This window comes from Carcharhinus amblyrhynchos, chromosome 1 (assembly GCF_965287045.1).
Source record: "Carcharhinus amblyrhynchos chromosome 1, sCarAmb.v2.hapA, whole genome shotgun sequence".
In the NCBI taxonomy this organism is placed as follows: domain Eukaryota; kingdom Metazoa; phylum Chordata; class Chondrichthyes; order Carcharhiniformes; family Carcharhinidae; genus Carcharhinus; species Carcharhinus amblyrhynchos.
Genome location: NC_137324.1, coordinates 53,279,824 through 53,295,382, shown reverse-complemented (window position 1 = coordinate 53,295,382; position 15,559 = coordinate 53,279,824). Strand labels below are relative to the sequence as shown.

At 41.6% G+C, this 15,559-nt stretch overlaps 1 protein-coding gene across 1 annotated transcript in view; it reads left to right on the top strand.

Annotated features, from left to right (window-relative positions):
- The window catches only part of c1h18orf54 (chromosome 1 C18orf54 homolog), a 52,496-nt gene extending 37,438 nt beyond the window's left edge, over positions 1-15,058 (top strand). Inside the window, exons 8-9 of the mRNA XM_080197878.1 lie at positions 1,647-1,720; positions 14,900-15,058. Of these exons, the coding sequence (XP_080054004.1) occupies positions 1,647-1,720; positions 14,900-14,990 (165 nt within the window). The 3' untranslated portion in view covers positions 14,991-15,058. The remainder of the gene's footprint in view (positions 1-1,646; positions 1,721-14,899) is intronic.
- The last annotated feature ends 501 nt before the right edge of the window (positions 15,059-15,559 follow it).

The following is a 15,559-nucleotide window of genomic DNA, read 5'->3' as shown; positions in this document are numbered from 1 at the left end:
AAACTTTGGAGAGAATGCAAAGAAGGTTCACCAGGAGGTTGCCTTGCCTCGAGAATGTTGGCTATGAGGAGTGGCTGAATAAGCTAAGATTGTTTTCATTGGAAAGATAGAGGCTGAGGGGAGACCTGATAGAGGTCTAAAAAAGTTATGAGAGGCATAGACAGGGTGAATATCAGAGGCTTTTTCCAAGGGTGGAAGTGACAATTACAAGGGGGCACAAGCTCAAGGTGAGAGGGGACCAGTTTAAGGCAATGTGTGGGGGATATTTTTCACACATGGAGTGGTGGGTGCCTGGAATGCAGTGCCAGAGGATTTGGCATAAGAGGCACATTAGCATCGTTTAAGAGGCATCTGATGGGTACATGAGTAGGGAGGGATATGGACCGAGTAAGGGCAGAAGGTTTTGTTTAGTTTTAGTTTGGGCATTATGAATGGTACAGGCTTGGAGGGCCAAAGGGCCTGTTCCTATGCTGTACTGTTCTTTGTTCCAAGATGGCTGAATCTTTGTCTGTGAGCTTTTGTTTGTGACAAAAGAAGCCATATGGGAGAGTTTGAAATGTCATACCTTGGACAAGCTGAATAGCTACTAACAGACCACGTGGGAACTGCACAGCTCAACTTCATAGAGACTTTCACAAAGGCAATTTGCACTGGATAGACTTGACTTGCTAGCTGAATGTTAGAATCTGCTAAGACAATGACCCCCTCAGACATTCCTTTTATCCCATAATGGCAGAGAAATTAGCAGTCCCGAAGACCAAGCTGAATTCCAGACCCTGGATAAATATCCTTTGTTGAAGATCTTGTGGCGAGTTACGGTCCTGTGACCTAAGGCTCTGGATTGTTGAACAATTAATATTGCCTCCTGAGCTGCATGTAGACCACACAGGAGGATCTCTAGTCAGGCTGAACAACTGGCCCCATCTATCCTGACTCTACTGGAAGTTCTGTACTATCCCCAGCAAAGACAGATTCATCTCTGCATATTTATTTCATCTTATAGTTATAGGTTGGAGTCACACCGAGCATAAAGGAAGATGGTTGTGATTTTTGGAGGTCAATCATCTCAGTCCTAAGACATCAGGCAGGGCGTTATGGTGGCACAGTGGTTAGCACTGTTGCCTTGCAGTGCCAGGGACCCAGGTTCGATTCCAGCCTTGGGTAACTGTGTGGAGTTTGCACGTTCCCCCACAGTTCAAAGAGGTGCAGGTTAGATGGATTGGCCATGGTAAATTGCCCTTTGGTGTCTGAAGATGTATGCATTAGGTGGATTAATCTTGGTATATGTGCAGGGTTATGGGGACAGTGTGTGGAGTTGAGCTGGAATAAGATATTCTTTCGGAAAGGCAGTGCAGACTTGAACCGAATAACCACCTTTTACACTGTAGGGATTCTGTGGTCCTGTGGTGAGAGAAAGCACTCATGTCGGAGTATTTAAAATATTATCCAGGAATGTGATACAGAATGTCATGTATAAGAGCACATCTTTAATGGATGTTGGCTTTATAGACAGTTAAATCAGCTTAGCTTTTTAATAGTACTTGTTATACTTCCAAAGACCAGTTAGTGCCTGAAGATATTTTTAATAATATTATGGTACGTGCAATCGTTACCCTTTTCTCAAATAAAGCCATTCTTTTGAACAGATATCTGAAAATATCACGTCTCAGACAGATGGCTTGGATTTTGAGGAGGCATCTGGCAGCAAATCATTACAAAGGTAATTTGGAATAGAAATGGGCCCTGATTTTAATGTTGGGTTACAGCAAAGCTGTTGTTCAGTGGGCAATGAGGTAAGTTATTTTATCAGTTAGCTAACCCATTTTGTGGTAAATTGTGAGCTTCTCGCTGTCATTGTGTGCAGATTAATTTCTCCATGTTCCTGTTTGCCCATCTGCTAGAACAAAGAGTTATTATCTCTGGTTTGTTACCAGATCATAGTATGGTTGAATTTTTGATGCAGATGGAGGATGAGAAAGTAGGGTCCCGAACCTGTGTCCTCTGTTTGCACAGAGGGGAGTATGATAGGATGAGAGTGGAATAGGCGAATGTAGATTGGGGGCGCAGATTGGTCGGTAGGACGGCTGAGGAACAGTGGAGGATTTTTAAGGAGATCTTTTTCGGTACTCAGCAGAAATATATTCCGATGGTAAGGAAGGAATGTAGGAGAAGGGATAACCAGCCGTGGTTATCTAAGGAAATAAAGGAGAGTATTCAATTAAAAGCTGATGCGTTCAGAGTGGCTAAAAATAGTGGGCGAATAGAAGATTGGGAAAAATTCAAAAATCAACGAAGAATGACTAAGAAGGTGATAAAGAAAGGAAAGATAGACTATGAAGCTAAACTAGCACTAAATATAAAAAAGGACAGTAAAAGTTCTTACACATATATAAAGAAGAGAAGGCTGGCTAGAGTAAATGTTGGACCCTTAGAGGATGAGAGGGGGGATTTAGCAGTGGGAGATGAGGAAATGGCTGAGGCTTTAAATAAGTTTTTTGCCTCGGTCTTCACGGAGGAGGACATGAATGGTTTGCCGGATCTTAAAGATAGAAGGATGGTAGGAGTTGAGGGCCTGAATGTGATTACTGTCACTAGAGAGGTAGTGCTTGATAGACTAATGGGACTGAAGGTGGACAAGTCCCCAGGACCGGATGGAATGCATCCCAGGGTTCTGAAAGACATGGCAGAGGTGATTGTGGATGCCTTAGTAATTATTTACCAAAATTTGCTGGATTCTGGGGAAGTGCCAGAAGATTGGAAAACGGCTAATGTTACGCCGCTGTTTAAAAAAGGTAGCAGACAAAAGGCAGGGAATTATAGGCCGGTTAGTTTAACTTTTGTAGTTGGAAAAATGCTTGAATCTGTCATCAAAGAAGAAATAGCGAGGCACCTAGAAAAGAATGGTTTGATCGAGCAGACGCAGCACGGATTCGTTAAGGGGAAGTCGTGTTTGACGAATTTATTGGATTTATATGAGGATGTGACTAGTGCGGTAGACAGAGGGGAACCGGTGGATGTGGTGTTTTTAGATTTCCAAAAGGTGTTTGATAAGGTGCCTCATAAAAGGTTGCTACAGAAGGTTAGGGTGCATAGAGTTGGGGTAAGGTGTTAGCGTGGATAGAGGATTGGCTGTCTAATAGGAAGCAGAGAGTTGGTATCAATGGGTGCTATTCTGGTTGGTGGTTGGTGACTAGTGGAGTGCCGCAGGGATTGGTGCTGGGGCCTCAACTATTTACCATTTATGTAGATATCTGGAGGAGGGGACTGAGTGTAGGGTGACGAAATTTGCTGATGACGCGAAGATGAGTGGAAAAGCAAATTGTGTGGAAGGTCTGCAGAGGGATCTGGATAGGCTAAGCGAGTGGGCGAGGACCTGGCAGATGGAGTATAATGTTAGCAAGTGTGAGGTTATCCACTTTGGCAGAAATAATAGTAGGAGGGATTATTATTTAAAAGGCGAAAAGCTGCAGCATGCTACGGTGCAGAGGGACCTGGGGGTCCTTGTACACGAGTCGCAAAAACCCAGTCTGCAGGTGCAGCAGGTGATCAAGAAGGCGAATGGAATGTTGGCCTTTATAGCGAGGGGGATAGAATATAAAAGCAGGGAGGTCTTGCTGCAACTGTACAGGGCACTGGTGAGGCCGCAGCTGGAGTACTGTGTGCAGTTTTGGTCGCCGCACTTGCAGAAGGATATATTGGCCTTGGAGGGAGTGCAGAGGAGGTTCACTAGGCTGATACTGGAGATGAGGGGGTTGGACTATGAAGAGAGACTAAATATACTGGGTCTGGACTCGTTGGAGTTTAGAAGGATAAGGGGGGATCTTATAGAGACGTATAAGATAAAGAAGGGGATGGATAGGGTAGAGGTAGAGAGATTCTTCCTGCTTAGAAAGGATAGCAGGACCAGAGGGCACAGCCTCAAGATAGGGGGGGGGGGGGGGGGTGGGGGGTGGGGTTGCAGTTTAGATCAGAGTTGAGGAGGAACTTTTTCACTCAAAGATTGGTGAATCTCTGGAATTCTCTGCCCGTTGAAGTGGTGGAGGCTACCTTGCTAAATATATTTAAGTCACGGGTAGATAGGTTTTTGATGGATAGGGGAATTAAGGGTTATGGGGAGAAAGCGGGAAAGTGGAACTGATCCACTTCAGATCAGCCATGATCTTATTGAATGGTGGGGCAGGCTTGAAGGGCTAGATGGCCTACTCCTGCTCCTGTTTCTTAAGTTCTTATATACCCGTGCCATGTGCCAGAAAGAGAGGAATAGGGAGAAAGCAGTTAAACATCTGGCTACAAGGATGTTGCGGAAGGGAGGGATTCCAATGCCTGGATAATTGGGGGTCATTCTGGGGTAGGTGGGACCTCTACAAACGGGATGGTCTACACCAGAACCAGAAGGGTACCAGTATCCTGGAGGGGGGCGATATTTGCTAATGCTCTTCGGGGGGGGTGGTTTAAACTAATTTAGCAAGGGGGTGGGAACCTGAATTGTAGCTCCAGTGTACAGGAGATTGAGAGTGGTAAGGTCAAGAATAAGGTTTCAAGGTCGCAGGAGTGGCAAGAAGGGTGGCAGGCAAAAAGGCGGTTTGAGTTGTGTCTACTTCAATGCCAGGAGCATCCAGAATAAGGTGGGTGTGCTTGCAGCATGGGTTTGTATCTGGGACTTCATTGTTGTGGCCATTTCGGGGACATGGATAGAGCAGGGACAGGAATTGTTGTTGCAGGTTCCGGGGTTTAGATGTTTCAGTAAGATCAGGGAAGATGGTAAAAGAGGGGGAGGTGTGGCATTGTTAGTCAGGGACAATATTATGGTGGCAGAAAGAACGTTTGATGAGGACTTGTCTACTGAGGTAGTATGGACTGAGGTTAGCAACAGGAAAGGAGAGGTCACCCTGTTGGGAGTTTTCTATAGGCCTCCAAAAAGTTCCAGAGATGTTAGAGGAAAGGATTGCAAACATGATTCTGCATAGGAGCGAAAGTAACAGGGTAGTTGTTATGGGGGATTTTTAACTTTACCAACATTGACTAGAAAAGCTATAGTTTGAGTACTTTAGATGGGTCAGTTTTTGTCAAATGTGTGCAAAAGGGTTTCCTGACACAGTATGTAGATAGACTAACAAGAGGTGAGGCCATATTGGATTTGGTACTGGGTAATGAATCAGGCTAGGTGTTAGATTTGGATATGTATTGCTGAACTTAAGCTAATACAGAGACTTCTGAAGTGCTTTGTACTGATTTAAGACATGACTTTATTTAACCAAACGATCAAATGGAATAATGATATAAGGAACCCCTGCACTTAAGGTATAGAATGTGGGCAACTCAAATGTCATTCTGAAGAACAATACCCCCGTGAAGGCAATTACACAGTTAACAAATCCTATTGCCCACCTTTCTGGAAGAATGTAAAGTATAAATTCTAAAGTATAAACTTTAATGCAAATCAGTCAGTAATTATCCTGTCATTCACTCCAGCCAATAACAATCCACATCATGATCTTAAAAGGATTAACGTTTATTTATTAGTCATGAGTAAGGCTTACATTAATATTGCAATGAAGTTACTGCGAAATTCCCCTAGTCACCACATTCCGGTGCCTGTTTGGGTCAATGCACCTAACCAGCACGTCTTTCAGGATATGGGAGGAAACCAAAGCACCCAGAGGAAACGCATGCAGACACAGGGAGAACATGCAAACTCTACTCGCAGTGACCCAGGCTGTGAATCAAACCCAGGTGCCTGGGTATGTGAGGCAGCAGTGCTAACCACTGTGCTACCATGCCACCCTAATGGCACCCCCCTGTTGTCTCGTAACATGAGATGCTGGACATGAAGCTGGCTAACTGACAGGGAGGATGATTCCCACCGAATTGAACCCATGTGACTCTCATCTGACCTTCCAAAATCCCTTATCTCTCTACCTCCTGTGGTATAGCTCAATGTTTTATAACTCTATTCATCAAGTTGGCATTGGTAGCCATCTTGTTCCCGACAACTGTTGACAACATAACTGCTTTGAGCGGAACTATTGTTCTCTGGAATGCAGGCCCCATCTCTGCTTCATCCATCAAGCCCTGCTGTGTTTTGCTGTTTGCTGAACGTTTGCAAACTGTCACTAAAAGCTAGCCACATCTGTTTTATAAATTCAGAATATATGTTTTAAGTGAGAAAGCGTTCCCATAGTCCAAGATCATTCACTCACGTCAATATTGTGTTAATGTTTCTAAACCTATGGTTATGTGTTTTAATTAGCCTAATTAGCCCCATATATCAGCTTGAAAGAAAGGGACAGCAATAATCATGGGTGATTTTAATATGGACATTGACTAGATTAATCAAATTGGCAAGGTTAGCCTCAAGGGAGGGTTCATCGAATGTATTAGAGATTGGTTCCACAACATCTTGCTCTAAGAAACAATCAGAGAATAGGCTATTCTGGATTTGTATTGTGTAATGAGTGGCAGTTAATTAATGACCTCATGGTTAAGAATTCTCAAGGGAAAAGTGATCATAGTATGATAGAATTAAAAATTCATTTTGGAGGGTAGGAAACAGGAGTTCTGCACTTGCTGGTTAGATGCATTGACCCTAACAGGCACCGGAATGTGGTGACTAAGGGAATTTCGCAGTAACTTAATTGCAATATTAATGTAAGCCTTCCACATGACTAATAAATAAACGTTAATCCTTTTAAGATCATGATGTGTATTGTTATTGGCTGGAGTGAATGACAGGATAATTACTGACTGATTTGCATTAAAGTTTATACTTTAGAATTTATACTTTACATTCTTCCAGAAAGGTGAGCAATATGATTTGTTAAACAAAGGTAATTATATGGGCATGAAGACAGACTTAACCCTAGTGGACTGGGCAGGAAGGCTAAAAGGTAGGACACTTGATGAACAATAGCAGTTGTATAAGGAGATGTTCAATTTCTCCCAAATAAAATCTTTCTTCCTGTCTGGAATATATTTTAAGATGGAGGGAAAAACATCCATGGCTAAGCAAGGAAGTTAAAGACAACATAAAGATAAAAGACTAAGGCATACCATATTGCAAAGGCCAGTGACAGGCTGGAAGATTGGGAAATGTATAAAGATCAACAAGGGTTACTAAAAAGTAATAAAAAGAACAAAGGTAAATTATGAAAGAAAACTAGCCCAAGATATTAAAAAAAACAAAAGCTTCTTTTAGTATATAAAAAGGAAGAGAGTAGCTAAAGTAAATGTTTGTCGCTTGGAGGATGAGATCAGGGAATTAATACTGGGGAACACAGAAATGGTGGAGATGCTAAATCATATTGTGCCTCAGTTTTCACAGTGGAAGACATCAGGGCCATCCCAATCGTAACCGGTAATGCAGAGATAATAGAAAGGGAGGAACTTAGAACGATTATCATCAATAGGAAAATAGTACTCAACAAACGATTGGGATTGAATGCCAACGAGTCCCTATGGCTTGATGGCCAACATCCTAGCATATTAATGGGAATGGCAGCAGAGATAGTGGATCCATTGGTTACAGTATTCCAAAATTCCCTGGATGCAGGAAAGGTTCCAGTGGACTGGAAAAATGCTAATGTAACACCCTTATTCAAAAGGCAGGGAGGCACAAAGTAGAAAAGCATAGACCAGTTAGTTTAACATCTGTTGTTGGGAAATCGTTAGAATCATTATTAAGGAAGTAATAACTGGACATTTGGAAAGTCAAACCCATTCTATCAGAGTCAGCATAGTTTTATGAAGGTAAACCGTGTTTGATTAATTTGCTAGAATTCTTCGAAGAATTAGCAAGCCAAGTGGATAATGGAGATCCTGTAAATGTAGTATATCTGGACCTTGGGAAGGCATTTTGATAAAGTGCCACATAGAAGGTTAAGCACAAGGTGAGATTACATGGGTTAGGGATAATTTATTAGCTTGGATAGAAAGACTAGCTAACAGACAGAAGGCAAAGAATTGGGAGAAATGGGTCTTTCACTGGTTGGCAAGATGTAACTTGTTGGGGTGTCAAAGAGTTTGATCCTCAGGTCTCCAACTTTTTACTATATATTAATAGTTGGGATGCAGGAATAGAAGGTACAAAAGCCAAATTTTGCACACAACACTAAAATATTTAGGATAATAAGTTGCATTGAGGAAATAAGAAACTTACAATTGGATGTAGATAGGATAGGTGGATGGGCCAAAATGTGGCGGATGGAGTTTAATGTAGCTAAGTGTGAGGTTATCCATTTTGGCTGGAAAATGGAAGGCAACTTATTATCTTAATGGAGAGAGACTTTGGGGTGCATCAATGCAGAAAGGGATGTGGGGGCCCTTGTGCATGAGTCGCAGAAAACTAGTTTTCAGATACAGCAGGCAATAAGGGAGGCAAATTAAACATTAAAGTGTTGCTGCAACTGTACAAGGCATAGGTGAGACTGCACCTGGAGTATTGTGTACAATTTTGGTCCCCTTATTTGAGGAAGGATGTAGTGCCAATAGAGGCTATTTAGCAGAGGTTTACTAGACTGATACCAGGGATGAGGGAAGAGAGATTGAGCAGTTTAGACCTATACTCCCTGGAGTTTAGAAGAATGAGAGGAGATCTAATTGTGGTGTTAACGATAATAAAGAAGATGTAGAGTGGATGTTTCCTCTTGTGGGGCAATCTAGAAAAAGAAGTCATAATTTTAGGATAAGGGTATAAGATTTAAAACAGAGATGAGATGAAACGACTTCTCTCAAAGGGTAGTGAGTCTGTGGAATTCAGAGTGTGGTGGATGTCGAGATATTGAGTAAATTTAAAGAGGAGAGGAACAGATTTTTAATTAGTAACGGGTTGAAGGGTTGTGGAGAAATGGCAGGAAAATGGAGTTGAAGACAACATCAGCCATATTTGTGTTGAATAGCAGAGTAGATTTGAGGAGCTGAATTACTTACTCTTACTTGTGATCTTGTATTCTATTGTTAATCTTACCATCATTTATGGTTTTGCCTTCAGTTACCTGGCCTCAAAGCCCCTGGAATTCTCTCCCTTAGCCCACACCCACATTAACCTCTCTTTTTGTGAGACCATCCTTGAATTGGAAGGTGAGGCCCTTTACTGCAGATCTCTTGAAATCTTCCCCTGCCACCCTGCCCCCCAACTTCCTTTATATCTCCTCCAGCCTCACCTCAAACACTAAATACAAGGAGCTAATGGATTTCTTTGTCACCAAGATTGAAACCATCCAATCTGCTGCCTCTGCTGCATCCTTCTCTTCCACTAGCCCACTAGGCAAGAATATGCTCCATTCTCTTAATTTCTATCCTATCCTCACCACCTCACCCCCCCACCCTCCCTCCCACAACCTTCCATCCCCTCTGAGCTCATCTGTTCGCACAGACTCCCCTCCTCCATTGACCCTATCCCTTTTTAAATTGCTGGCCACCCAACTTCAATTTTTGGTCCATAAGCAAAATACTGTGGATGCTGGAAATCTGAAGTAAAAATAGGAAATACTCAGTATATCTACAGCATATCTGCGGAGAGAGAAACAAGAGTTAGCATGTCAAGTTAATGACTTCTCATCAGGAATCCTGTATAATTTGACATGGTTAACCATGTCGACCTCTTCTGTCACCTCTCTACCATCTTGCTGGATGGAACCAATGTTGTCCAGTTCCATGCTTATCTAATTCTGGTGAGTATCACCTGCAGTGGCTTCTCTACTAACTCCTGGATTGTTACCTCTGCAGTCTGCCAATAATCTATCCTTGATCTCCCTTTATTTCTCATCTACATGCTTCCCCTTGGCAACTTCATGCAAAAACACAATATCAGTTTCCTCAGAAGTACTGAACACACCCATCTCCACCTCACCACCGCCTTTCTCTTCTCTTAAAAAGTAATTAATTGGCTACAAAGCAATTTGCAACATCCCTAAAGTACAGAACGCATGTGACTCTTTCTTTATGGAAGGCCATTGTACAGAGCACCACCAAGATAGTGAAGCACTGGGGGCAAGTTGATTTAAGAAGCAATAATTTAATGGTGCCAAACTTTCCATTCCCCCTAACATGTTAATTTAATTTAATGTTTTGGCTCAAGGCCATTTGAAATCAACCCAATGTTCTTTCCCAACAGTGCGTGCAACATCTATTAAATACAACCCAGTCCTCTTGCAGGTTGTAAATTGGTTTATAATCCAGTAATTTATCAGATCACTTAATCAAATAAGGCGAATAGTTAATTTACCTGGCAGTATCATTCCTGTGCATATTAAAAATAATCTTCAATTATTTGCTTTGATCAAATGCTCATCTTTGAATAATCCCAAAGAAAATGCTTTTGCTTATAGTTTACTTAGTAAATAGAGATCCTCACCGAGCAACAGAATAAATTAAATGCTTTGCTGGCTCTTGTCTATCAATAAAATCTCCATTGGAAAAATAATTTCCAGTGACCTTGGAAAGATTTGTGTTTTTTTTCTCCACACTGATGCATTCCATTTTACATAGAAACATAGAAAATAGGAGCAGCAGTAGGCCATTTGGCCTTTTGAACCTGCTCCACCATTGATTATGATCATGGCTGATCATTCAACTCAATAACCTGACACCCGCTTTCTTCCCATATCCTTTGATCCCTTTTGCCCCAAGACCTACATCTATCTACCTTCTTAAAAGCATACAATGTTTTGGCTTTGACTGCTTTCATTGAAAACAAATTCCATAGGTTTAACATCTGGGTGAAGAAATTTCTCCTTATCTCAGTCCTAAAAGGTGTACCCCATGTCCTTAGACTATGACCCCTGGTTCTGAACTCCACTGCTATTGGGAACATCCTTCCTGTTAGAACTTTGTAGGTTTCTCTGTGTTTCCCTCCTCATTCTTCTGAAATCCAGTAAATATAATCCTAACTGCCTCAATCTCTCCTCATACGTCAGTTCCGCTATCCAGGGAATCAGTCTGGTAAATCTTTGCTGCACTCCCTCTATAGCAAGAACATCCTTCCTTAGATAAGGAGACCATAACTGCACACAATATTCCACCTGTGATCTCACTAAGGCCCTGTATGACTGTAGCAAGACATCTCTATCCCTGTATTCAAATCCTGTCACTATGAAGGCTAACATTTGCTTTCTTCACCTGCATGCTAACCTTCAGTGACTGCTGTATGAGGACACCCAATCTCGTTGCATGTTCTCTCTATAACCATTCAAATAATTTTTTTTGCCGTTGTGTTTTTGCTACCAAAGTAGATAACGTCACATTGATCCATCTCTCATGCATTTGCCCACTCAGCATGTTCAAATCAAACTGAAGCATTTCTGCATCCACATAGCAGCTTGCCCTCCCACCCAGCTTTCGTGTTGTCTGCAAATTTGGAGATGTCGCCTTTAGTTCCCTCATCAAAATCATTAATATATACTGTGAATAGCTGGGGTCCTAGTACTGATCTATATGTTACCCCACTAGTCACTGCCTGCCATTCAAAAAAAAATCCATTTATTCCTAGTCATTGTTTGCTCTCTGCCAACCAATTTTCTATCCATCTCAATACACTTCCCCCAATCCCGTGCACTTTAATTTTTCACATTAACCTCTAACTAATCAGGCTAACTGGTCTATAATTCCCTATTTTCTCTCTACTTCCCTTTTTGAATAGTGGGGTTACATTAGCTACCTTCCAATCTGTAGGAACTGTTCCAGAGACTGTAGAATTTTGAAGATGACCACCAATGCATCAAATATTTCTAGAACCACTTCCTTCAGTGCTCTGGGACATAGATTATTGGGCCCTGGAGATTTATTGGCTATCAATTTCCCCAGTACTATTTCCCTATTAATATTGATCTCCTTCAGTTCTTCCCCCTCACTAAACCCTGTATTCCCCAATATTTTTGGTATCTTATCTGTGTTCTCCTTTTAAAAGACAAAAATAGAGAGTTATGGAGGTTTACAGCTTAGAAATAGGTTCTTCAGCCCAACCTGTCCTTGCTGCCCTTTTTTAAACCCCTAAGCTAGTCCCAATTGCCCGCATTTGGCCCATATCCCTTATACCCATCTTACCCATGTAACTGTCTAAACGTTTTTTTAAAAGTGAAGACAAATCAAAACACGTTTTTAATTGGTCAGCCTTTTGTTCTCCATTATAAATTCCCCTGTTTCTGATGGTAGATAAGGCACCTACATTTGTTTTCATCAATCCTTTTCTTTTCACATATCTTTGGGAACTTTTATAGTCAGTTTTTACTTTCCCCTCATGCTTACTCTCCTACTCCAATTTCCCCTTTCTAAACAATCCCTTGGTCCTCTTTTGCTGAATTCTAAACTGATCCCAGTCCTCAGGTCTTTGTTTTTTCTAGCCAGTCTGTATGCCCCTTCCTTGGATCTAATACTATTTCTAATTTCATCTGTAATCCTTGGTTTGGCCATCTTTCCTGTTTTACTTTTGTGCAAAACAGGAATAAATCAGTTATTGCAGTTCACCCATGTGTTCTTGGAATGTTTGCCATTGCCTATCCACCATCATCTCTTTCAGTAACATTTTAAAATCCATCATAGCCAACTCATGTTTCATACCATCATCATTTCCTTGATTAAGATTCAGGATCTCTACCATCTCGATGAAGAATTCTATCATATTATAGTCGCTCATTCCCATGGGGCCTTGCACACTAGATTGCCAAATATTTCTTTCTCATTACACAACATCTACTCGAGGAAGTCCTGTTCTCTAATTGGTTCCCTCAGTGTTTTGGTCCAGAAACTATCCGTTTATACTCCAGGAATTTCTCCTGTACAGTATTTTGACTAATTTGAAAATAGAAAACGGGGAAATACATTTTGATCAGATGTCATAAATGCTCTGGGTTGTTTTCACCAGGCAAGACTGTTCCCTTCCTGTTGGCGAACACTTCAGTGGTCACGGGCATTCAGCCTCTGACCTTCGGGTAAGCATTCTCCAAGGCGACCTTCACGACACACGACAGCAGAGTCGCTGAGCAGAGACTGATAGCCAAGTTCCACACACATGAGGACGGTCTCAACAGGGATCTTGGGTTCATGTCGCACTATCTGTAACCCCCGTGACTTGCCTGGGTTTGCAAAACCTCACTCACTGTGCTGTCTGGAGACAATACACATCTCTGTAACCTGTGATCAGTGCTCCTTCCACTCACATTGTCAGCCACTTTAGGACTTGAACAGCAGGTTAGGTGTAAAGATTCGCATTCTAATCAGTAATCTCTAAACTGTCTGTGCTTTATACGCTCTGTCCGAGGCCAGAACTCTCCATTCACCTGACGAAGAGGGAGTCCCCTCGAAAGCTTGTGAGTTTACTATCAAATAAATCGGTTGGACTAAAACCTGGTGTTGTCAGACTTTTTACTGTGTTTACCCCAGTCCAACGCCGGCACATCCACATCTTGTTTTCAATTGAACAGGTTGCTGTTACATCAATCTATAGAAGGGTATTTTCAATTTTAAAAGTGTGAATAAATATCGCTCACTCTAGTGCAAACGTGCAGATTTATTTCCCATTTCCCACTGCAAAAAGAGATTAGCAGGACATAGCCTGATCTGGAGTGTAAATTTTGTGCCTAATTTCATAGACTGACATGAAATTTACAGTAAGGAGACAGGCTATTTAGTGTAACTTATTTTTTGAATTCATTTTATGGAATGTGAGCCTTGCTGGCTAACCCAGCATTTATCGCTCATCCCTCATTCCCCAGTGCTGGTGATTATGCTCATGAGTCTCCTCCCAGCCTACTTTCTCACTCTGTCAGCGTATCCTTCAATTCCATCCTCCTTCGTCTACTTGCTATCTGGTTAATTGTTCCCCCAATACCAACATCTTGGTGGCTACCACTAACCAGAAGTCCAAAGTCTGTCTGTTGTCTACAAGGTACTAATCAGGAATGTGATGGAATACTCACCATTTGTCTGAATGAGTGTATTTCCAACAATCCAAGAAACTCAAAACAGCCCATCCTAAACATTCACTCCCTGTACCATTGGCAGCATACTGTGGCAGCAGTGTTTACCATCTACAAGAGGCATGATTTACCCTACCTCTTTTGACAGAATCTTCCAAACCCACAACTTCTAGCGAAAAAAAAACAAGGGCAGCTGATGCACGGAAACACCACCAGCTGCAGTTTCCCCTGCAAGTCACTCACCATCCTGACTTGGAACTATATCTCTGTTCCTTCACTGTCACAATGTCCCTCCATAACAGCACTGTGGGTACACCTATACCACAAGGCAGCTCAAAAACACCTTTTCAAGGGTACTAGAAATGGGAATTCATACTGACCTCCCAACATCTGCTTTCCGTGAATGAATAAGAAATGTGGCAGCAAATTCCACATTCTTGTCAGTCTCTATTTTTGTGTTTAAAGAAAGCTATGTTCAGTGATATTTGTTGATTTTTGTCCCTTTATGAGCTACACAATAAGTTCATTAATGTAGTTTAGGAAAGGAAATCTGCCATCCTTACCTAGTCTGGTCTACATATGACGCCAGAGCAATGTCGTTGATTCTCAGCTGCCCTCTAAACAAGGACAACTAGGGATGGCCTAGCAAGCGACGCCCACTGCTTCAGAAATGTGACATTATTGTTAACTCAGATTTATTGAATTAAATGGGTTTTGTTCGTCAGATATGTCTAATAAATGGTATATCTGGCTTTCGTACAATGGGTTAATTTCCTTAAAATACATCCACTCATGTCTGCAGAATCAGTTGAGACAAAGCTCCTGGGTTAAGTTAGCGGAAAAAACAAGTGTAGAGAAAGGATAAGCAAACAAACCAGTTGCATCGATACTGTGATGGGGATTGTTCTGTATGATTTCAGTTCCATACAAACCCTTAACTATGGATGCAGGATAGAGTGTACTGACAGCTGAACTTTTTGCTTCAACAGGGCATTGAATCACTTGCAGCATCTGAAGGAACTTGTTGATGATATTGGTGCTAAAATGGAAAAGGAAGCGGAGAGAAGTCAATACAAATAATAAACAATTAGAGAGACTATATGTTTTTCAATCTGCTAACTTCTGCAATCTAATAAAGTAACATTAAATTGAAAAACGAATGACCAAATGTGCTGGCATATTTGTGATGATTTGAGTCACCTGACGACAGATACAGTCTCATCCAATGTAGAATATATACTACTGAATTTCTGCACTTTGTTTGGGTCAATTTTTTGACGTAGCGCGTGTGAGAATGTTATATTTCAAGGCCTTCAGTTGGGGATAAGCAAGTATGTAGAGTCGTTGAATGGTTGAACATTCTCCAAGAGCTAAATGGTTTATTCCTGTTGCTATGGGGTGCTGCACTATCTAAACCTAATAGCCTTCAAACGAAATATGGTATTAAATGAAGTTCTGCCTTTTCTGCTCTGGTAGTTCAAGTAAAAGCAAAATTCTAATGGTATTAGGTATCATGGAATTGTTATAGTACAGAAGGAAGCCTGTTAAAAATATTGGGTCTCCCATTTGTAGGGCGAGGTGAGATTATTTTAATCTCCGGGGAGTTGTGAACCTTTGGAATTCTCTTCCCCGGAGAGCAGTGGAGGCAC